The sequence below is a fragment of the Bubalus bubalis genome, chromosome 20, assembly GCF_019923935.1.
Source record: "Bubalus bubalis isolate 160015118507 breed Murrah chromosome 20, NDDB_SH_1, whole genome shotgun sequence".
Classification (NCBI taxonomy): domain Eukaryota; kingdom Metazoa; phylum Chordata; class Mammalia; order Artiodactyla; family Bovidae; genus Bubalus; species Bubalus bubalis.
This window is the reverse complement of record NC_059176.1, coordinates 39,388,459-39,412,423: the sequence shown is the minus strand read 5'-3', so window position 1 is coordinate 39,412,423 and position 23,965 is coordinate 39,388,459. Positions and strand designations below refer to the sequence as shown.

Sequence of the window (23,965 nt, the reverse complement as noted above, 5' to 3'; positions counted from 1 at the left end):
TTAGTTGGTTGAGAATTAGAAAATCACTCCTATCAGAGTACCCAATTACAGTGCCTCTTTGGATCCTTTGGTCAAATTTTTGCAGCCAGGTTCTCTTGATATTTGACAGTTAAACCTCTTTGTAGGGAAGTATAATATTCATTTTTTGAATGGTCACGTTATATTCCTAGCAGGTAATATTTGAGGAATTTTCTTGTGTAGTGTGATAAGTTCTGTGTCAGATTTAGTTAACCAAATCTAACTAGGGCGAGTCCTAAGTATCAGCTCTTTAGAAGTTTGCATTCAGTACAGACAGCATGCCTGAGAGTCTAATTTGATTATTCAGGAGCTCTGAAATGAATATGTTGATGAAGGTTCATGTGTTGTTAATATTCTCTTCAACAATCTTATTATAGTGATGCAAATGAAAGATAAGACTGGTCCTTTCTTTACCAGAAAATGTTGTGATTTTTCTATCCAGTCACATTGTATTTTTTGAAATGCAGATTTGAAATCATTGGCTATGGATGTTCAACATGTGTGGGAAATACAGCACCCTTATCAGAAGCAGTTTTAAGTGCAGTAAAACAGGTAAACTATGTGGATCACTAGGACATCCAAATGGTTTTCCTTAACTATATTTCACTGTTAAATTATCACATATATATTGATGTATTTATATTTCTATAGTCTTTGCATCTCTTGAGAAAAGTAACTTATCAATCATAAAATGATTCTTTGAAATCATTTTTAGATCCTTGAAATAATTCCTTCCTAGTTTACAGGACTGATGGTTCTGTGCCTAATAATTAGAAATATACTTTTGGTTATCTTTTTCTCAGAAATATAATATTTTGAGATTGCTTATATGTGAGTATCCACATTTGTACCATCTCTTGAATATATTTGTGTGTGTGTTTTTCTTTTTTAGGGTGATTTGGTTACTTGTGGGGTTTTATCTGGAAATAAAAATTTTGAAGGTCGTCTTTGTGATTGTGTTCGTGCCAATTATCTTGCCTCTCCACCCTTAGTGGTAGCTTATGCCATAGCAGGCACAGTGAATATAGATTTCCAGACAGAGCCTTTAGGTATGTTTTCCTTTGTATGTATGCATATATACCCTGCACATACTTTTTTCCCCAAAAGTTATATTTTTGAAATGTTTCCTAGACCATTCATTCTTTGAACTATTTTAAGAAATCTTATCACAATGCATGCATTATTAATTTTTGATTCATATGAAGAATATAAAATGTACAAGTAATCAGTTTTTTTAGCTGTTTATGCCTGAAGCACTCTGTTGAATAATATACTTGGTTTCTATATGTCTGAAAAGATGTGAACATTTTGATGTAATTACTTTTTATACTGAATTTCACATTAAAAAATTTTAACCAGGTACTGACCCTACTGGCAAGAACATTTACCTGCATGATATTTGGCCTAGTCGAGAAGAAGTTCATCAGATAGAGGAAGAACATGTTGTATTATCCATGTTTAAAGCATTAAAAGAGAAGATAGAGGTAAGACTCACTTGTTTCTTAAATAGTTTAGTGAAGTGGCTGCTGCTGCTGCTAAGTCACATCAGTCGTGTCTGACTCTGTGCAACCCCACAGATGGCAGCCCAACAGGCTCCTCTGTCCCTGGGGTTCTCCAGGCAAGAATACTGGAGTGGGTTGCCATTTCCTTCTCCAGTGCATGAAAGTGAAAAGTGAAAGTGAAATCGCTCAGTTGTGTCTGACTCTTAGCGACCCCATGGACTGTAGTCTTCCAGGCTCCTCCATTCATGGGATTCTCCAGGCAAGAGTACTGGAGTGGGTTGCCATTGCCTTCTCCGTAGTGAAGTGGCAGTGTGTGTTTATTTTATGCATCTTTCTGAATAGGATCAAAATTAAAATTATATTATTTTGAATACACAGTTTTTAATGAATGATGGTCATTTTGTATCTGAAATCTCTAATATCTAAGAGACTTAGAGTATCAGAATTGATTTTATTTACTTATTAGAAATGTATCAACCATTTATATTTGGCATCCTGAACATGGACACACTTCATAGAAACTGCCCTTGTTTATTGTTCCCATTTACATGATTCAAAATTCAAAAGAAATACAAGCAGACAGTGAAGTCTCCTCCCACCAATTCCTTAGCCATCTAGTTTACCTCCTTAAAGGCAACAAGTTTATGTCAGTTTCTCAAGCATTGTTTCAGAGATGTTTTGTGTATCTACGAGCAAATACATATGTTCATACTTTTTAAAAAGAACTTAGAATATAAATATGAGAGCAAAAATGATATTTAGTCAGTTAACAAATATTTATTGAGCCCCTACTATGTGCCAGGCACTTTTCTAGCTGTTTGCAGTGTATCAGTGAAGAAAACACAAAGTTCTGAAGGGGAGAGGCAGGTAATAAACTGTAGACAGAATAATTAGGTAAATAATACAGTATGTTAGAAAGTAATCAGTGCTGCAGAGAATTAAAGAGCAGGGTAAAAAGAACCAATTGTGTAAAATTCAGAAAGTAGATTGCAGTTTTTTATAGGATAGTTGAAAACATGGTATTGGAGCAAAGTTTTTAAGAGGTAAACAGTTAGTCATATATCTAAACAAAGAATGGGACTAAGCAGATAAAGAGAGGGACCAGTGTAAAAGGCCTTAGGGAGGGAACCGTAGTGAAGGCAGTGTGACTAGAACATAGGAATGAGGAGAGATGGTGATAGGAAATGATGTCCAGATTACATAGGGAATTACAGGCCATTATTAAAATTTAGTCTTTTACTCTGAAGAGAGATGGGTAGTCATTGGAAAGTGTGGAACAGGTGTGTCATAATCAAAAAAGATTGCTGTCTTGAAATTGAAAATATCTTGGGGCAGGAGGGTTGGGTGATGAGAAGGATAGAATCAGGAGAACCTGTTGTATGTAGTAGTCCAAAATAAAAAATGGTAATAGCATGGAACATTTTGGGTAACAAATGGAGGTGGTGAATGGTGAAGTTGTGAATATAGTTTGAAGGCAGGGCTAATAATACAGTGATATAGGACAAATATTTTGAAAAACACAAGTTTTTCTCCATGATAATATTCTTAAAGATTGAAAGTATACCCCCAAAACACACTTAATCTCTTTAGCAACATGTTTAGATCTTTCTAAATTCTTTGGATTTTCTGGAGTTCTCTGAAGTCTTTCACATTCATGTTGTATTGAAATTTATTTCTTTGGGTATTCCTGAAAATCTGATGTGCTGGCATTTGATGAGCAGATTTTATCCATTCTGTCCAAAGATGTCATAATTTTATAGAATGCACCATCTTGGCTTTCTTTGCAAATGGATGAGGCCTGTTTTCTTTTTTTCGTTCTAGCTTAAGTACTGTTTTAATTTTCTTGATTGTTTTCATAACCCTCATTTTCTGACTCCATTTTATCTTTCTTTTGGTTTATCAATGAAAACCATATTCACAGATGGGAAATAAGCGGTGGAATTCTTTAGAAGCACCAGATTCAGTTTTGTTTCCATGGGATTTAAAATCTACTTATATCAGATGTCCTTCATTTTTTGATAAGCTTGTAAGTACTGCTTTACTGTTTAATCTTTCAAAAATTGTTAGGAAGTTGAAAAAACCTCATGAAGAGTTAATCACCTTCAACATTTTTTACCTTTTAGACCAAAGAGCCAGTTGCACTCCAGCCTATTGAAAATGCCCATGTCTTATTATACCTGGGAGACTCTATCACAACAGATCATATATCACCTGCTGGAAGCATCGCTAGGAGTAGTGCTGCTGCTAAGTATTTGACAAACAGAGGGTATGTGTATATGGTTATAGACTGTTTTTGTTTTATCTTCCTTATTAATTAAGAGACTTTTACTGGGTCATGTTCCTTTATCCAGAAAATTACATGCTATCATGGGTGTCTGATTGTCAGTGTATTTGACCTAAGCAATAACTGGAATACCTGTTGTATTTGCTTTTGCTTGTAACTTTAGAAATTGAAGTTCCTATCTTAAATTGAGCCCTTGTCCTCAAGTAAACAAATGATTGGAAACAAGGTTTTTCTTTTTCAGAGCTACTTTGTTGAAAAGTCGAATTGGTTTCACCTACCAAATAAAGCCTGATGGTTCTAACCATCTTCCGTTGTTGGACTGCACAGTTTAAATGTGTATTGGGGGCTATAAAAATATACATGCATAGGCTAGGCTTGATCTTCTTGAGCTGAAAAATTTCACAAGAATAATAAATGTGAATGTAAAAATCGTTTACATAGGATATATAAATCCAAAACTAGAAACATTTTGTTTCATTTCTACATGGTTAATAACATAAGAGTTGCTCCCTCTTCAAAGAATTATTTTGACACCAGAGATAAAGTTTTGGTAAAGGTAGAACTTGTGGTACCACTGCCTGATCAGCTTTTTGATGCCTGAGCTATGCAAATGACAATTTTCATTGAAAATATCTTAATAAAAATCAGTGCTACATTTGACAGCTTGATTTGACATGTAATACGGCATAGCTCTTATTATAATTTCATTAGTCCTATTGTGAAATCTGTGTTTGAATTTCTAGTTAATTGTAGTTTGGTGTGAATTAAAACACTTTTTGGTAGAAATCGCTAATAGCAACTCTGGTGTGATTTAGTGAAAACAAATCAGATTGTTTTACATACGGCTTTTTATATGGTGAGAAATAAAAATTTTCTTTCTCCCAAATATTTTTTAATAGGTTGTAATTTCCATCTTGGTCATAATTGTGATATAGATTCCATCTCCCCCCACCCCCCAAAAAAAGTCAATTTTTATATTTTTTGTAATTGCTGGTATGGATTTCTTAGCATAGTTAATACAGTAGTCGTCAGTTTGAATTTTTATTTTTAAAAGACACTCAAACCCCCCACCACCAATGTTTAAATGCACATCCTGAGGTAAGATATTTAAATTAGAAGAACAGTTGTTGTCTTAACATAAAAGAGGAAATTAAAGATAGATGGAAGTTGCTTGTTTGTTGCTGAGATGCTTGTGCCTAGTTTTCTCTTGTCCTTAAAAGTTCATTTATATAGTGACCAATCCAGTAGCAAAAAACACCCACAGCACACAGATTATGCTGTCTAAATACCAATTCTTAGTACAAGCAACCAGTTCTTCTTGGAGAAATGGTTGATTCCAGATTTGGCACTGGAAAATGTACAAGATGATTCTGTGTCTTAAACCAAGAAAGAGCAAGAGCTATGAAAAACTACCAGGCTTTCTGTCAAAAGGTCTCAGGACCCAGCTTGAAATCTGTCACTGCTCAAAGATGGGATATATTGAGCATCAATAAAGAATAACTGGAGTGGATTGAAACATAATGAATATGTTTAAATCCATGAGTTCATAATGATACTAGAAGAAAAAAAATTAAAAACACCAAGTTACTTTTGGAAGATGATGAGGAACCATCTCATTATTTAACAATAAAGGCTTTTCTGTATGGAATGTATTTCAGTATAACCAAATCATTGATGAAGGAAAGTTTGTCTTTATAGAGGTTTTTCAGCTTAAAAAATGAAGGAATAATAGAAGTACAACATCATCATTTTGCAGTCCCTAATGCAGTCTAGATGATGATGATCAGTCACTGGTAGCATTTCAGAAAGAAAAGTGGGTATCATGGAAGCAATGGAAGTAAGATCTATAAAGCATCATTGCAAAAATATAAACCCTGACTCTTAGCAGGTCACTAGATTTGACATCTGGTTAACAAGAAATACAGGAGGGAAAACAACATATGAAATGATAGTGTGGCGATGTCGTCAGTGCAGGCTAGATATAGGAATGTGCTACAAATGACCTAATGTCTTTACATAAAGTATATAAGGGGACAAAGAGGGAGAAGGAACATACAGATTATAAAAAATCTTGAGAAAACTGAAGGAATTTATAAAACATACCTGGATCTGATTTGAGCAAACCAACAGCTAAAAAGGAAAACCAGGGAGATTTGAGTATTTACTAGCTAGCTGATACTAAGAAGTTTAGAGGTTTTGTTTATTTGTATCAAGGTAGTATTTTTAAGTCCATATCTTTTAGAGAAACAAACTGAAACATATCCAGTTAAAATGTGATATCTTGATAAAAAAGTGTTTTTTTAAATGTTTTACAGTTAAATAATGTGATTATTTTCCATCTAATAAAAACTAACACTCTTGCAGCCTTACCCCTCGTGAATTCAACTCTTACGGAGCCCGAAGAGGTAACGATGCTGTAATGACAAGAGGCACTTTTGCAAATATCAAGCTTTTTAATAAGTTTATTGGAAAACCAGCTCCCAAAACAATTCATTTTCCATCAGGACAGACGGTAAGGATATATACAGAGTGTTTAAGCAGTTGCTAACTAGATTAAAATTTGTATTAAAATTTTTATGTTTGTTTTAATCTACAGCTGGATGTATTTGAGGCTGCAGAGCTGTACCAGAAGGAAGGTATCCCACTGATTATTTTAGCAGGGAAGAAATATGGTTCAGGAAATTCAAGAGATTGGGCTGCCAAAGGACCATACCTGCTGGTATTGCTTCTTAAATTTTATCTTAAAGTTCAAAGAGTTTTAAATATTCCTTTTTGTCAGTAACATTCTATCAAAGTTTATTTTGTTTATTTAGACTTTTTATTTTTATGTCTACTTGGATCTCATTTATAGGGTTTTTTTTTAGGTGATCTTCTATATATTGTACTAGTTGCTTTAAAAAATTTTAGATTTTATTTATGTATTTTATTATTTATTTTTAGCTGCACTGGATCTTAGTTGTTGTGCATGCTTTTTGCTAGTTGTGGCAAATGGGGGGTACTCTAGTTGCTGTGTGTGGGCTTCTTATTGTGGTGGCTTTTCTTTTTGCAGGACTCTAGGGCTTATGTCAGAGAAGGCAATGGCACCCCACTCCAGTACTCTTGCCTGGAAAATCCCATGGACGGAGGAGCCTTGTAGGCTGCAGTCCATGGGGTCGCTAGGAGTCGGACACGACTGAGTGACTTCACTTTCACTTTTCCCTTTCATGCATTGGAGAAGGAAATGACAGCCCACTCCAGTGTTCTTGCCTGGAGAATCCCTATTGGGTCTATTCAGTCGCACAGAGTCAGACACGACTGCAGCGACTCAGCAGCAGGGCTTATGTAGCTGCAGCATGGGGACTCGAGAGCGTAGGCTCAGCACTGGTGGTGCACAGGCTTTGTTGCCCCCTGGCATGTGGAATCTTCCCAGACCAAGGATTGAACCTGTGTCCCCTGCATTAGCAGGTGGATTCTTAACCATTGAACCATCGGGGAAGTCCCTAATTGCATCTAGTACTCTGAATTTGATTAAACCTACATCAGTCTTATTTGTGAAAATAAATATAATAGAGGGAAAGGAGATTCTGTCTCAGATTACTGCTTTATAATAATAATTATACCTGTTGGTAGTTTTACTTGCCCCTTTTTCATTTAATTTTCTCTGATTTGCTCCATGAAGGGTTAACAGACTTAGAGATAGTCAGCCAAAATTTACTTTTGTTTTCAAATAGAAGATGATGGTCCCTGGCTATCAGCTAAAAGACCTCTCTCTTGAGACCATTTCTTTGTTGAGCAAATAGGGGATCTGCTGGGGAGAATAGTTGTGTGATACGTGCTTTCTGCCATTCCTTATTTGTGTTTCTCTTTACAGTTGTATTTGTGAAAAAGGCTGGTCAAGATACAGCCTTCTTAGCTATCATAATCATACAAATGTCATTTGGTTTTAGTCTTTAACCTCTCCCTCCTTAAAATGTGGATACTCTTAAGGAATTGCAGGAATAAGCCTAATTCTTTCATCTTTGTAAAATAATAATTTTAAGTACCAACATAATTCAGAAATAGTCCAGTTTTGGTTCTTAACCATTGCAGTAAAGCAGTTATCACAATAAAGCAAGTTGCACAAGTTTTTCTGTTTCCCAGTGCATATAAAAATTATGTTTACACTATACTGTGGTCTACTAAGTGTGTAACAGCATTGAATCAAAAAAACTATACATTTAATTAAAAAATACTTTAATGATAACGCTGACCATCATCTGAGCCTTCAGCAAGTCGTTTGGTAACATCAAAGATCACTTATCACAGATCAGTACAACAAATAAAGTAATAATGAAAATATTTGTAGTATAAGAATTATCAAAATGTGACAAAGACAAGTGAGCAGATGCTCTTGGAAAAATGGAACCTGTAGACTTGATTGACATAGAGTTGCCACAAAACTTCAATTTGTAAAAAAAAGAAAAAGAACAACAAAAAAACACTACGGGGAAAGCTCGGTAAAAAGGTGGTATCTCCTGTATCACAAATATTAATTATAAGTTCTCTTTTTCTGGAGTTGTTTAGCCCCGTCCCCCCCCTTTTTTTTTTTAATATTTCAGGCTTTCCTCATATAGTTGTTGATCCTTGGCTGTCTATTCAGTTAGATGTTTAAAAAAAAAAAAATGATTACAAGCTGAAAAAAATGATTACAAGCTGGGATTGTGGGCTGGGTTTTGTTAGTGGGCCTTACTTGAGAGAGCCCTATATATCAGTATCTGTAAATATTTTCTCTTGAGGCCATGCAGTTTCTTCATGGAAGGAGACCCACTGAAGAAACAGACTTACTCCTGCCCCGAGTCTGATAATATTCTCACCTGGCCTTCCTGTGAGCCTGGTGTTCCTCCTCAGTGGAGAGCATCCCTGCTCTACAGGGTGGTGCACTCCCAAAGGGTGACACAAAACCTTACTCTGTATGTGTAAAGTACACACATATATATACATAAACAGATACACAGTATCTTTGTGACATTAAATTTTGGGAGGTGGGCAGATAGGAGAAAGATGTGTTTAAAAGGGAAATGTCTTAAAAAAGAAAAAAAGGCTCCTTAGGAGGATAATAATGGAAAAAAGGAGAGATACACAAGTCTTCAGCTTATTTTCTCCAGAGAATAACCCCCACTCTTGCTGAGTGGGGACTGAGCTGGAGATCTTACTTCGTTTTATAGATTTCTCACTAGTATCCCAGTATTCTGAGAACCTTATGCCTCTGAGCCTCAAGCCATTTCTAGGTTCTTTGTTGCAGAGTGACTCAAACCTTAGATTGGGTATCACTCTAATTTCAGTTTGTCAGTCTGTAGTCTCAACATTCTCTGCTAAGTCAGTCACCCATCTCTGTTTTCTAAATATTTACAGAATTTGCACATCCTGTTTGTTGCTGTGGATTTATACTTCTTTATTCCCTTACTTTAATGGCAGTTTAAGAGGGAGTGTTGATAAACACATATGTTAGATCTACCATAATTAAACAGAAATCCGCTTTAGCCCTTTTTGAGTTTCAAGCAACTGCCCCCAGTTATGGAGAACACTTAGTATGTGATAGGCACTGGCGGTACTTAATCCTGGAGTGGCAGAGGGGCAGTTAGAGTTAAGGAGCTACTTAGAGATACAGGAAAATAATCTGTAAAAGGTTTCTTTAAATACTTTGATATAACATTGACCTTCATATGGGGTAGTGGGTTTGAAGTTTTTACAGAAAAGCCAAAAGTAGAGTTTTTTCCCTTTTAAAATTGTGTAGTAGAATGAAGGAAATAAAATGCATGTTTGTTACAGGGTGTGAAAGCTGTTTTGGCTGAAAGTTATGAAAAAATTCACAAAGATCATTTGATTGGAATTGGCATAGCTCCACTTCAGTTCCTTCCAGGAGAAAGTGCAGATTCCCTGGGCCTCTCTGGCAGAGAAACATTTTCTTTAACATTTCCTGAAGAACTGTCTCCTGGAGTTACATTAAATATAAAGGTATACCTAAATTTCTCAAATATATGATCATGTACAGTACTATATGTTTAACTAGATGGTTGTAAACAGTAATAAACAATGTCTGTAAATTACATATTAATGTCAGCTAGTAAACAAATTGTAGTTTAAGAAGGCTTTATTTTGTTGGTACTTAAACCTGTGTTAATATAGTTGGTCTCTGAAGAAAAGTAGAAAATGTATATACTTAGTCCAGAAAAAAGAAAACATGAACTTCCAGTTACATGTTTCAACTTCCTCTTCCTTGTTATCAGCTCTCTGTGATAATGTAATTTTTAGTCCAGGCATGTACACCACTTCATTAGAAGCCAGAGTTGAATGTTCATGGTTAGAGTATCACAGACTTTACAACTAAGAAAAAAGGAAAACGAGTAGCAGATATTATATGCAGTGAATATTTGATTTTGAACAAAATGAACATGAGTAATTAGTATAACATCCCTAACTAGTAAGTCAAAATCTGAATGATTTAATACTTTAAATGATAACAGTACTTGTTCTTTAGAATTAGGGATGAAATATTTGTTTTTCTACTTAGCTGTCAAGCTTGTAATTAGGTATCTTATTTGTTTCTCAAGCAAGAGAAATGTTTCTCAGACAGAATATGTGATGAGTATAGTCATTGAATAGGAAGACAAATAGTCTTAACTACTAAGTAACATTACAAGATTTTACCACTCATGTGAGATGTTTTTGTTTGTTTAAAGACAAGCACTGGAAAAGTATTCAGCGTGATTGCTTCGTTTGAAAATGATGTGGAGATAACATTGTACAAACATGGAGGATTATTAAACTTTGTGGCACGGAAATTCTCATAGTATCTACTCACCATGAATACCTTTCATAACTGGTGACTGCAAACAAAGCCTTTTGTGCTGGACCCAGGAATCCTTACCATGGAGCTGCAGATAGTCCCAGTATGCCCACTTATCTCATCCATGGATGTAAATGATGATGAATCAACGTAGTGACTGAAATGAAATCTTGATTTTAAATAATATACGAATGGTGCTAATAACATTGCTAAAATCATTGTGTGAAGTGTGTTGTGGAAGAGGCCTATAAGTAAGGGGGAATATTTTATCAGACCATTTTGTAAATAAAGGCAGAATTTGAACTTGTGTTGAAGATTCTTATATGAATAACCTTCCTGAAGTCTCCTGTTTAGTTTTGCACCTATAAAACTGTATACTGCTGTTTGTTGGTTTAAGAGTAGCGGATGGAAATTTAAGAAGCCAGATAATTCTAAAATTGTGGAAAGTGAAATCTGATTTATAAATGGACTTTCAGATATGTTCATTCCTTTCCAGAATTGAGCTGGACGTAGTGGCATTCTTAGTTTGTAATATAAGCCAGGGTTTTCCTAAGTCTCAGTCAAAGGATAGAACTTGCCCCAGACACAATCATTCTGTCCAATCCAGTCGAGGTTTCCTCCACATCTGAAGATGGACTGTTATAGAATACAGTTGATTGTGCAGCACCATGTATTAGCCGTGAAAATATGTACCACATATGCAGCCCTTATTTTTTCAGTAATTTGCTCCTGTGACCCTGGCAAGTCTCAGATGGCATTATGTTAATTGGATTAGATTACTTTGCTCACTTTATGTGATACTGTAACTTCTATGACCTATATTTTAGGTATCATTAACCAAAATTCCACACTCATTTACAGTTGCTAAGGAGAACTTTATTTAATCATTAAACACTAACATGATTTCCTCTAGATTTTTAAATTTTCCACCCTAAATTATATGGTTGTTCAACCCTAAACATTTTTTAAATGTTGGTTTCTTCTTAATTATATAAATCAATTTCCTGTCATTTTGAATCATCATTTCACCTGGGATGCATGATACTATTAATTATATATGCTTTTGCTGACCGTTAGGATAAAACATTTAAATTATTGCTGTCTGAATACCATATTTTCTCTATATGCATGTTTGTTTACCACATCACATGTTCTGTTAACAAAAAGTTTGGTGACTTTTAAGAAAAGGTTGGATAATTAGTTCCAAAAGTCCTATACCTTTTTTAAAAAATTAAGAAGTTAAAGTTAGCAGGCAGAAGGTTCATTGTAGTGATTTCCGCCCCCCACCCCCACATGGAGATCATCATATGACCTAGTTAAGTTACTGCAATTCAGAATTAGCTTACATTGCACAAAATAAATTGTTTTAAGCTAAAATGCTGAAACTACCAAACCAGTGGGTAAAGACCACTGAGAACTTTGCACATAATCAGTCATACAATCTTTCGAAAATATTCTGTGTTTAGACAATTAGATGGACTAGAGTTTGGTAAAACGATTTCCCTTTTATTTAAAAATTTTATAAGTATTTTCTTTGGTACTTGCAAGTCATATTGTGTTCTTGATATTTTATTATGCTGTGTATTTGTCAGTGCATGTGTTTTTAATTTACATGAAAACATGAATTAAGGTTGGAGAATTTACAAGTTGAAAGTTAAAATATCAGTTATAGGCTTTTGAGGAGATGATAATCCAGATTGTGTGTGGGGAAAACATCTGTATTATTTCTAAGCCATTCTGTAATACAATGTGTAACCTGTGGTCAGAGGCCTGGGCATCACCATAAACAGCAGATCCAGGAAATGAAGAGATGATAAAGTTAGCCAGCTATGAATTAAGCATTTACATTTCCAGTCTACCTAGTCCAGTAAAAGTACAAGCAGATCTTTATTTCAGGAGAAAAAAAAAGGTTCTCTTAAAATCTCTTGTTAATATACAGTGAACCAAAAAACTTGATAAGCAGTGGCTATCAATTGGGGAGAGACTTGTGGGTGTATGACCCTGAGTGCACCTGTAATTCTTCCTCCAGCCAAATTGTGTTTGCAAAAATGTGGCACCTCTTGGTTTTTATTGTTTTTCATATCTCCTTTATTGACTATATCTGGATAATTTTGTGTTTTTAAAAAAATACACAGATATTGTGGGAAGAAATATAATAGGCCCATGAAATAAGCAAATTAGTGCTATGAACTTAAAAGTGAAATTTCAAAGGTCATGATCAACAACAGCATTTTTGTCATATTTTAAAAAACATTATGCTACATACCATTGCACTATTATATGCCTTTGGTTTTTCTAATTGGTGAAAATGTCATCCAGTCACTGAATGCCATTAATATACCTAAAAAGTTTCGGAGATAGGAGTTGTTATTTCCTATTGTATCTCCAAGCTGACATTGGAATGAGAGGTATTAGAATCCCTTTAGCAAAGTGCTCAGTTTTTCACTGGGAATCAAACTTCATTGGTACTAAAGGACAAAAAGCAGAGCTAAGACCTAAATCAAAATTCTAGTTGCTTACAACTAGGGAAACAGTGTTGTGTGCATTCACCCGCTCAGTGTTCAGTGACAGGATGAGGAGAAATTATTTGACTAACGTTTTTCTATAGTTGAATTAAAAGACATCGTTCTTTTGCCTTTAGGTTTAGGAGAAAGTGCTAAGATACTGGATGTTGACCCTATCTTAGTTTGATTTGGAATACTAAAAGAGAGGGGAAGGAGGTGGACTTAGTCTTCTTTAGTGACTTTTTTCCTGAAGTGTGATAGTGCCGATGTTTATCAGTTTTACACATAGTATGTCATTATGAAACCATATATCTCACTTAAGTAACTATAAATCATTGTCTATTATTTAAAGCCAACAAAACAGTATAACAGTTTTAAGTTCAGTAATGTTAAGTATTGTATAGAAATATATTGGAGGCAAAGTTCAGTTGATGACAATTGTGTATATGTTACTGATGCTGTAAATTATTTTTAATAAAGAAAATTGTATTATCACATATTTGACTCTTGTTATAAAATACTTTGTGATAATTGAAAATAAAATACCGTAACTTAAGAAATAGGATGCCATCCAGAAATTTCTCTTCAAACATGTTATCTAGCTGTTCAGATATGACTTATTCCCAGTATAACTGGTAAATGAGAAGGAAAGCCAAGATAAAGCTTGCAATAGGGATCACCTTGAGGAAACAATTAAGTTGAAGTTGATTCAAAGGTCATTCTAATAGGTACTTTGATTCATAAAATCACATTTTACAGTTGAAAAGACATCTCTCACCCAAAGCAGGATCCTTTGTACAAATAATACCATGTAACTGGGCAATCCTTTCTTGAACATTCAAGAGATGGGAGACTGTCTACTGCACTTGGTAGCCCACTGACTCAGTTTTGATGGTTAAATTTTATTTCAAGCTGAACTCACCTCCTTGTAGCTTATACCTACTGATTCTAGTTCTCCCTAATTTGTCTTTGCCTCTTAAAGTGCTTTAGTACAACTATATATAAAATACAGATTTAATGAATAAGTTAGACCCTCCACAAATTGCTCTGAACATAACCTTCATACTAGAGATCTTTTTTTAATGGTAATTTATGTTAAAGTGAACATTTAGGACTAAATTCATCTCATGCTACAAAGTTGTGTATTACTGGAGGAAAGGGCCTTTTCTTGATAGGTGCAGGATGGAAGTGCCATGTTTGTATGAGCCTCCATGCTTTAGATCTAGCTGATGGTGTCACTTCCTCCTTCCACTGGCTATTCATCAGCACTGATGAAGCACCCATGAAGTGAGTCATCTGGAGCAGGGAACCAGGACCATGAGTCTCTATGATAAATGTTTTGTAAATATGGTCAGCTGCCTATTGATCTAAAAATACTGCCCTTCTCCTCAACAGCAAACTAAATGAGTCAAGTTTGTTAAAACTTGATATTCATAAATTAAAACTGGTACATTATTAGAAGTTTTCTAAGGACTCCAGTATCCTAAGAAATTTGTTTGCTCAGTACCAAGACAGGCACGTGGTGTAGTTTGAATACCCAGAGTTCAAGGAGGCCTAGTGCAACACCAGTGTTGTGCTTTGTTAATTTATGGTTTCTACTTGATGCCAGTTTTTTAATTATAAAATAATTTAGCTTCAGCTTGTTTTGATTTGATGTGAGTTTAGCTCATAAGTTTTCCAAAATATCAGATTATAAAGCTTGTGGTTTATATACTTGAAAAATGGAGCATTTATTGCAGAAGCAGATGTGTGTCTAATCCCCACAAAACTTGCTTGTATACTGACAACTGTGTTGTAAAGTAAAGTAAAAGTAAAAGTAAAGTGAAAGTAAAAAGTAAAGTAAAAAAAAAACAAACAAAAAACAAAAAAACCTGGACTAATAGAATTTTGTGTTCATGTGATGGCACTAGGTTTTAGCATTTTAGACAATGTAGGTATATAGTTGTGTCATAAGACTAGTGGGCCATTTTATAGGATATCGTAATATAAAATCATATATATAATCTCACCCTGCACATTGTTCATTTTGTTTCACTCCAGTTTTTTTCACTGAATTTTTTGAGAGCCACTACCTAAGTGTCCTAGTGGCCAGGTGGAACAGGAAAAAAATTGTTAGTACAACAGTGATAATGACATTTCTTGCCTACCAGATTGGAGCTTTATTCATTATCATGGTATCCAATTTTGGCATTATTAAAAAAAAAAAAAGCATGTATTAAGAGCCTTAGAAATGGTCATTCTCTCATACCCAGTGTATGAATGAGCAGTGTATCTTAAAGACTCATAAAGGACAAAAGATTTATGTGTAAGAATATTATTATTAAAGACAAGGAAATCTTGTTTAAAGTGAAAAAGGCAAGTGACAAAATGTATTTCTAAAAAAGGTTCAGTGAGTGGAAAGATGCTTGCCAGAGGAAGTAATTGTGGATCTAGAGTCCCGTCTCCATTTCTCACCATATCTTCCAGATTTGATCTTCATTCCCATCTCTTAATCCTAAGAAAAGTAGAAACAACAAACATTGCAGCACTATTTACAACCGCTAGGATACGGAAGCAACCTAGATGTCCATCTAAAGATGAATGGATAAAGAAGCTGTGGTACATATATACACTGAAATACTACTCAACCATAAAAAGGAATGCATTTGAGTGAGTCCTAATGAGGTGGATGAACCTAGAGCCTATTATACAGAGTGAAGTAAGTCAAAGAGAAAAATTTTGTCTATTAACTCATATATGGAATCTAGAAACATGGTACTGATGAACCTATTTGCAGAGCAGCAGTGCAGATGCACAGAGAGAACAAACATGCACAAGGGTGATGGGGAGGAAGGAGAGGGTGAGATGAATGGAGAGGCTCTGTAACAACCTAGAGGGGTGGGAAAGGGTGAAGGAAGGTTCAAGAGGGAGGGGACAATAGGTACACCTATAGCTAATTCATACCAATGTAAGGCAGAAATCAAGCCAATATTGTAAAGCAATTATCCTTCAATTAAAAGTAAAAAAAAAAAACAAAAACAAAAAACAAAAAAACCTGGACTAATAGAGGTGGAATAGTGAGAGGGTGGAGAGAATTCAGGATCTGCCTGAGGAAAGAGCATACAGAGATGCCTAAGAGGACCAATGGAGTCAAATTCTGGCTACAGATAATGGAAATCAAATCTTGAACACCCTAAAGGAAAGCAACATAGTAAGAATTCCACCCTGGGGCATAAAAAAGCCCCGGTACTTGAAAGTTAGAACTGAAGCAGATAAGAGGAGATCTCTCAATATGTGGTTGATGGAAGTTTGGGAAACATCAATCAATCAAGGTGACTAAACATGCCGACTGTGCTATATCCTGAGGGGGGTGGGGGTTGGGCATAGTGAGAGAGCGAGATGCGCAGGGATTAAAACAGACCGACTTGCAGTAATGAGTGATGTCTAGAATTCTCCTCCAATAAGAGAGTGCTCTGTACTATCAGAGAGGTTCTCCTTGGCTGCAGATGTATATGAAACTTGCTACCTGAGCCTGATGCCCTTGACAATTAAGATCTGGCAACTAACCTGGCTGTTAATGCCAGGATTCCCAAGATGGGCTTCTCTGGTGGCTTGAAACGGAAAAGAATGTGCCTGCAATGCGGAGACCTGGCTTCAATCCCAGGTTTGGGAAGATCCTTGGAGAAGGGAATGGCAACCCACTCCAGTATTCTTGCCTGGAGAATTCTATGGACAGAGGAGCCTGGTGGGCTACAGTCGCAAAGAATCCGACACAACTGAGTGACTAACACTTTGATCCGAAGGCAGCGTTCTGATAGTCATGTGGTTTCTGCGCTTCCTTGCAGAGAGAGAATCGACTCCCCAGTTCAGGATTCTGACCCAATTACCAGTTCATTTTCTCAGTGTAAATGAATCACTTACCAGACCAGACCTGAACTGTGGTCATCGCAGCCCCCTGAGGGGCCTGTTAGAGGGGCCTTCACACTTCCTTTACATCTATTATATTGAATTTAATGGCTCGAGAGTAGAAAACTCGGCACCGTACAAGAGCTTAAACTCGAAGTTGGGTGACCAAGTCTGGCTGAGGCTCTGTGCCCTTTTGACTTAAGTTTCCCCATCAGTACAAGGAACGTGTGGATCTATCCTATAACTTAGACAATTTTACGTTCTAACATTACTAAGTGCATGCCGGGAGAGCTAGGTCCCATGCAGAACGCTGCCAGGCCAAACTCCCAGGTCCTCAGTCCTCTTGCAGTTCTAGGGGACTGGAGGGGCTCGAGGCCACCTCGGCCACGCTTGCGAAGCCTCTGGCATACGTGTTTCCAACAAAAGGGAGGGAAGGGAGAAAATTGAGGACGCGAATTCTACCCAAACAAGAGAATCCCGAGTGAAGCAGGCCACGACGCCTCCACAGCTTCATGGACTGGGAGGAACTGCAAGATGCCACTCAAGAGCTGAAAGCCTCCAAGGGGCGGGGCGGAATCTCTAAGAGCCAATCAGAAAGAAGAAGTTCAGTTTTTCAGGGAGATAGCCGCGTTCTGACTGGGATGACCGCTGAGAGAAGGCGGGACGGGATTGCAGATCCATCCAAAGCCTGATCTTTGAATTTCTCTATTCGCAGCCTCTTCTGCAGCCCGGGGACTGGGCGGGAATAGCCCCGACCGACCTGGCGGAGCCTCGCCTTCCAAGAGTCTTCGCTTATTGGCGGCGGGGGGGTCTCGAGGAGCCAATCAGAAGTCAGGACTCACGCGCTCGGAGGAGGGGCGGACCCAGACGCGACAAGTTGGGCGCGACTTCCCAGCGGGATCGTAGGACCGCGGTCGCAATCCCCGGCTGCTCGAGAGCGGGATCCACCTCAGGACCTCGGGTCGTTGCGGGTGAGCCGGGTGGGGAAAGCAGAGACAAACCCCAGAACCCTCTGGAGGGGGAGGCCCTGTGAGCAAGGAGGTTCACTGAGAGTCGGGGCCAGGAGTCGTGAGCCTCCGGCCCCTCCAGCGCCTCCAGCCCCTAATCCACCTCACACTCTCTGTTCAGGTGATGAGCAAGTCACCTTCCTCGCTGGATCACACCTACAACCCAGAAGGCTGGGCTGAGATCCCAGAATTGAAGTGTGGCACCTGAGAAGCCATCTGGTCCAACCTGTGCGGCGCCTGGCACTCCCGGCCAGGTGTCTAGTGGATGTTCCCCATTTCTTGGGCTCCACTGGACCTCACTAGCATAATAACACTCTGAACCCGACTAATGTGCCCTCTTCCTCCCTTATTTTCCTGTCTCTTGGGTCAGCAACCCCTTTGCAGCCGCTCTTCTACCACCTGTTCCTTCTCACCCAGAAGGAAAACACTCAGGGCACCCACTGTTGTTGTTTTTGAAAAACTACAGACTCTAGTTCCCTACCGTTCTGTTTCCTGAAACCCTTTGAGGGTTAACTGCCCTCATGAGCCTGTGGAATGAAAGTAACCCTTCTGTCATTAATTCCTCTTGATAGTTAATAATAATCTAGGCTAGAATCTGGGCTGGGGATACGGAGATTTACTGAATATAACCCTTGCTCTCCAACCTTGGAAGGACACAGCAGAAGGAATTACAGGACAAGAAGGGCAGATTTGGAAGACATGCTAAGGTAGAATTTACTAGACTTTGTAAAACTTTCAGAGTGAGGGAGAAGAAAGAATCAAGAATGATTTCTGTTTCTTGTCCGGTATACCTCACACAAAGTGCAGAGTTTAAGGTCCAGTCCCCCAGGTTGTAGGACAAAGGTTTTGAGGTTCTGGCATAAGCCCTGGAGTTGGAAAACATTTGCTTCCTGAGCACTTTCTCAGAAGCCAAGTAAAACACTGTTGGCAGGAAATACAGTGCAACTACCTATAGGATTTGAGTCCCCTTCCTCACCCCCTCCACCCATACAAAAGACATTTGGTTAAGACAGCCATCTCTGTTCAACACATTTCTTTCTCCGTATTTTTTTTTACCTGGGCTTCCCAGGTGGTGCACAAGTGCTGACTTGATCTGTGGCATTAGTTCCATATTTGGAGTATTTGTATACAAAGAAAAAAAATTTTTTAAGCTCAAAAAGAAAGAGCTTTAGAAACAATGTTAGCACTAGAAGGAATTTTTAGGGATAATCTAGTCCAACTCCCTGTTAGAGGAGATGTGAAGAGTGCAAAGTTTCAGAGGTTCCCTATAAAATGTCTTATCTCTCCCAGCATAGAAACTATTTTATTCTATTTTTTTTAATGTGATAAAATATACTTAGCCAGCACAACTTTTTGTTACACAGGCTGTCTTTGATGGCTAGAGCTGCCAACATTGTTGTAGAAAACAGAGTGCTTTAAGTAGAGGGTTAACAAACCCCATTCGAGAATGTTACAGGGACATTTTCTAGACTGGAAAGCAGATTGGCCTTCACTAATTGCTTCTAAGTGTCCTTCCACTGTAAGGATTTCTAATTCATATTGAATTCAAAATTATCCTGATATCTTTAAAGCTTTAGGTGTTGAAAAATTACTCTGGGCTTTTGTCTTGAATGTAAAGCTTTAGTTCATATTACATTCTGAATATGGGCCTGACACCTGTTTATAAATCTGCAGAAAGAATGTTAAAATCCCATGTAAAGCCTTAAACCCATATGCAGTGTGACAGGACGTACTGGTTCCCAGAAGTTTCAGGTGCAGAGATTGTTTTAAACTCCATTCAGGCTTTGTCACAGTGTCTTTAGAAAACAAAATCCGAATGACTTAATTTGCTTCTGAAAGCATATGCCCTAGTCAGAAAGTAGATATGGAGAGTGACTGGCAAGAATGCAATAACAGGTGGTGGAAATCTACCAGCAGCGCAGGGGCTATGCAAGTTTAAAGGCAGGAGGAATCACTTAGGTTAGGAGAGTCTGGGAAGGAGACTGGCGTTTGGGGGTTATAATCTTATCACAAGTCATCAGGCTATAGCCTTGGAGCTGAATCAGAAACGGGATCATATAGGAGAGTCCTAGTGTACCTCCCTGAATTTTATCCCCTTTCCCTCACTGGACTAAGTTGGACTTTGGCTGTCATAGATCTGAAGTGATTAGACATGAACAGGCATATGGTCGGATTTGGGGAGTTCTAACGCACAAAAGGAAGTCCTAAGACCCCACCCATACCACTTGTCCTAGCCAGTCTCTCACAAAGCTTTTCTTTTTTTTTTAAAGTAAAATTTACATTCAGTGAGATTCACAGATCTTATGCTGACTTAAGTTTTAAGCTAAGTTTTGACAAATGTTTACACCCATGTAACCAAAGCCTAGTCAAGATATGGAACATTTTCCTCCCAGAAAGTTCCCTCATGCCACCGTCTTGCCAGAAGCAACAGCTGTGCTAATTTCTATCAACAAGCACTAACTGTTCATGAGATTCTTTTATATAACACTACATCCTTTGAACAGAAATCACATGCAGCCCAAAATGCAACCCATCCCCAAGATGTTGTTAATTATTTACAATTTAGTATGAAGAAAGGATTGGAATAAAGCTATCTTGGGAAAAGGGGGAAGTGAAATTGCAAGGATCTTAAATATTTGGTTCCTAAAGGATATTTAGAAGCCTAACATTGCCTTCCATATATATATGGGCTTTCCTGGTAGCTCAGTGGGTAAAGAATCCACCTACAATGCAGAAGACCCAGGTTTGATCCCTGGGTTGGGAAGATTCCCTGGAGAAGGAAATGGCAACTCACTCCAGTATTCTTGCCTGAAAAATTCCATGGACAGAGGAGCCTGGTGGGCTACAGGCCATGGGGTTGAAGAATTGGACATGACATAGCGACAACCACCACCACCATATATATATGGTGAGTGTATATATACACACACACACACACACACACACACACACACTCAGGAAATATGCAAAATATGTGTAGCAGAGAGTGGCATTATCAAGGGGAAGAAAACAGTCTCCCCCATCCTGTTTATCCAATTCATACATAGAGCTCAATTCAAATCCATCTTCTCAAGAATATCATTAGGCTGTAGTAATTTATCTCTTCTCTGAATTTCTGTCATAGTTTTGGCAGATATTAATTTCATAGGTCATAAACTCAGATGCGCCTTTACTTTCTGTAAGCAATCTTAATTTTTAAGCCCCTGTTCTGCTTAGCAGTAGAAAAATAAATCCAGTATTTATTTCTTTGGCTGCCTTGGGTCTTAGTCTTAGTTGCATTGCATGGGCTCTGACGAGTGGGCTCACTAGTTATGGTGCATGGGCTTTCTTGCTCCATAACATGCAGGATCTTATTAATAGATCCCCCACCAGGGATAGAACCCATGTCTCTTGCATTGCAAGACAGATTCTTAACCACTAGACCACCAGGGAAATCCCAGAAAATTTATTCTTCACAATTTAAGGCAAACTCAGTCACTTCATCAAGTTTTTACTTAATTCAGTGTTTTCTTTGGCATTCTATTAGTTTATCAGTTACTGCCTTGTAACTTGTTTTGGGCACCTTTTAAGTTTTTCATTGTTCAGGATATCTGTGACAGTGAGCTAACTTCAGAGCCCTCTAATTGCATTTCCTATCTCCCACAGGGCTTCTCGGGAATGCTTTGCACATCAGCCCACCCTCTGAATTAGGAGCAATAAGCTAGATGATGATACTTGTAACACAGAAAAGTAAGATCACGGTTTTTGAATTTACATTTTAAACCCAACGTGATGGTAATAAAGGGTTAAACCCAAAGGACATACTTAAGAATTAGGAGTCCAGTGCTGAGTTCTCACTGTAACTTTATATATAACTTTGGGCCAGACACTTAACCTCCTAGGACCTACATTCCTCCTTTAAATAAAGTTGATATTGCTGGGAGGGGTGGAGAAACCGATGATACCAAGGTGCTTTCCCGGTGTGCATTCTGTGCCTGGAATCATACATTTAGCTTGTGAGGTGAGTTTAGACATTATTTATGGTACAAGGACTTTTAGTTACTACTTTTTTTAATCTATTTGTGTGGTTTTTTTTTTTAGGTTTTTAAATTCAAAAATGGAAAATTTCACATTTATACAAAGAGATATGAAGAATAAATTATTTTAATAAACCACAGTCACTATAAGAGAAAAGGCATGAACAGTGGACTCAGGCAAACCTGATTTGATTTGAGCTCTACAGTTTACTACCTGTGCAAGCTGGGGCAAGTTACTCAATTTTTCTAAGTTTTGGGTTTCTAATCTGTAAATAGGTATGAGAAAATTTACTTCCCAGTTTGTACTGAAAATTAAGTGGGATACTGAATATAGAATGATACAATTCTGCATGTTTATTGTAACATGTAGTAGCTTATTAATATAAGTATTCTGTTAATTGATTTCATTGATTTATTATAATGAGATTAGATGTCTGATAAAGTCCTAACCAGGTCAAGTTTCTTGTCCTTGACCTGTTGCCTGCCCTTACCAAATGTCACTTGACTACCTAATTTTACATTTAAAGGATATATATATTTTTTACATTATGGTTTTGAGCTTGCGAAAACTTGTTTTAGAATTGAGTTTTCCTTCCAGAATATCCAAAAGTCACAGTGGTTTAAGCTATTTGTAATTTAGGGCTATTTGTAATCAAAATAAATATATTTACCAATCTATGGTATGTTAAAATATGGATCCTCAAACACTAGATAATAAATACTAAAACAAAAAATTTAAAAGACCCTCTTTACCTTTAATAGAAAGCCTGGAATCTTAGAGAAATAGACATAGAGTAGATGACATCAGGACCAGCTGGCCTACCATGCCTCTTGGAAATTAAAGAACAAAGTTATTGCATAAATACGCAGGGATGAGGCAGGACTATGCTTTTAATCTACTTTTTAAATCTCATTTACTCATTTGAGTTTTTTAACTTTATGAGTGAAAATTCACAAGAGAAGTACCAAATCAGTATTGGGAAACATTATTGGTTTGTCTTAAGAAAACTCTTTTAAGTAAGTATATTCAATATAAGTTCCCTTTCCAGTTTGTTTGTTCGTTTGTTTCCTTAGAAATAATGTCAAGTGGAGATGGTCAGCAATCACAGGCTCTCACCAAGCCCTCTTTCAGTGAGGTACAAGCCTCTGCATTAGTGGAATCAGTGTTTGGGTTAAAAGTTTCCAAGATCCAGCCACTTCCTAGCTATGATGACCAAAACTTCCATGTATGCATTGCAAGAACCAAAGTCACTACAGATGGCCCAAATGAATGTGTCCTCAAAATAAGCAACACTGAATCTAGCAAAACTCCAGACCTGATTGAAGTGCAGACTCATGTCATCATGTTTCTGAGAGCGGCTGGATTTCCAACAGCCTCTGTGTGTCGTACTAAAGGAGACAACATAACCTCTCTCGTGTCTGTAGGTAAGAGACCACCACCAGTCATCGTCTGTCCATGTACATTACTGCATTTTGACTACAAGTAGAAATATCAGGAACAGGTACGTCATTCCAAGGGTTAAGATGGTTATTTTTTTCAGCAGTTGGGAGAAGCTACAGCATCACCAAAGTGGAAACTGGGGCAGTGGTTAGGGCTGGGATCTGGCGTAACTCTTCTGCCTGCAAAGGATCTGATGGATGAGTAACTAAGGGGATATGTGAAAACTAGGGGAAATTTTATTTTTAATTAGAAAAATAATTAAATAGTTTTATTTATCAGATCAGCTGTGTATTTTGGTGCTGTGATATAGTAGAAAGCACACAGAATCAGGAATTTTAGATCCCAGCTCTGTAATTATGGTTTCAGTTCAGTTCAGTCGCTCAGTTGTGTCCAACTCTTTGCGACCCCATGAATTGTAGCACGCCAGGGCTCCCTGTCTATCACCAACTCCCGGAGTTCACTCAAACTCATGTCCATCTAGTCGGTGATGCCACCCAGCCTTC

General features: G+C 37.4%; 2 protein-coding genes across 6 annotated transcripts in view; both read left to right on the top strand.

Annotated features, from left to right (window-relative positions):
* IREB2 (iron responsive element binding protein 2) overlaps window positions 1-13,610 on the top strand; it is a 53,253-nt gene extending 39,643 nt beyond the window's left edge. The window contains exons 14-22 of the mRNA XM_006044383.4: window positions 486-570; window positions 911-1,067; window positions 1,378-1,502; window positions 3,442-3,546; window positions 3,644-3,786; window positions 6,169-6,316; window positions 6,401-6,523; window positions 9,592-9,777; window positions 10,503-13,610. Coding sequence (XP_006044445.2) covers window positions 486-570; window positions 911-1,067; window positions 1,378-1,502; window positions 3,442-3,546; window positions 3,644-3,786; window positions 6,169-6,316; window positions 6,401-6,523; window positions 9,592-9,777; window positions 10,503-10,613 — 1,183 coding nt within the window. The 3' untranslated portion in view covers window positions 10,614-13,610. The remainder of the gene's footprint in view (window positions 1-485; window positions 571-910; window positions 1,068-1,377; window positions 1,503-3,441; window positions 3,547-3,643; window positions 3,787-6,168; window positions 6,317-6,400; window positions 6,524-9,591; window positions 9,778-10,502) is intronic.
* A 4,118-nt stretch (window positions 13,611-17,728) lies between these two features.
* The window catches only part of HYKK (hydroxylysine kinase), a 35,006-nt gene continuing 28,769 nt past the window's right edge, over window positions 17,729-23,965 (top strand). For 2 of the 5 annotated variants that reach the window (XM_025270951.3, XM_006044384.4), the window contains exons 1-4: window positions 17,731-17,969; window positions 21,651-21,734; window positions 22,086-22,249; window positions 23,096-23,446. In XM_025270951.3, coding sequence (XP_025126736.2) covers window positions 23,101-23,446 — 346 coding nt within the window. In that variant the 5' untranslated portion in view covers window positions 17,731-17,969; window positions 21,651-21,734; window positions 22,086-22,249; window positions 23,096-23,100. Of the gene's footprint in view, window positions 17,970-21,650; window positions 21,735-22,085; window positions 22,298-23,095; window positions 23,447-23,965 lie in introns of all 5 variants that reach the window. The other 3 variants (XM_006044385.4, XM_006044388.4, XM_006044386.4) reach the window with 3 other exon arrangements.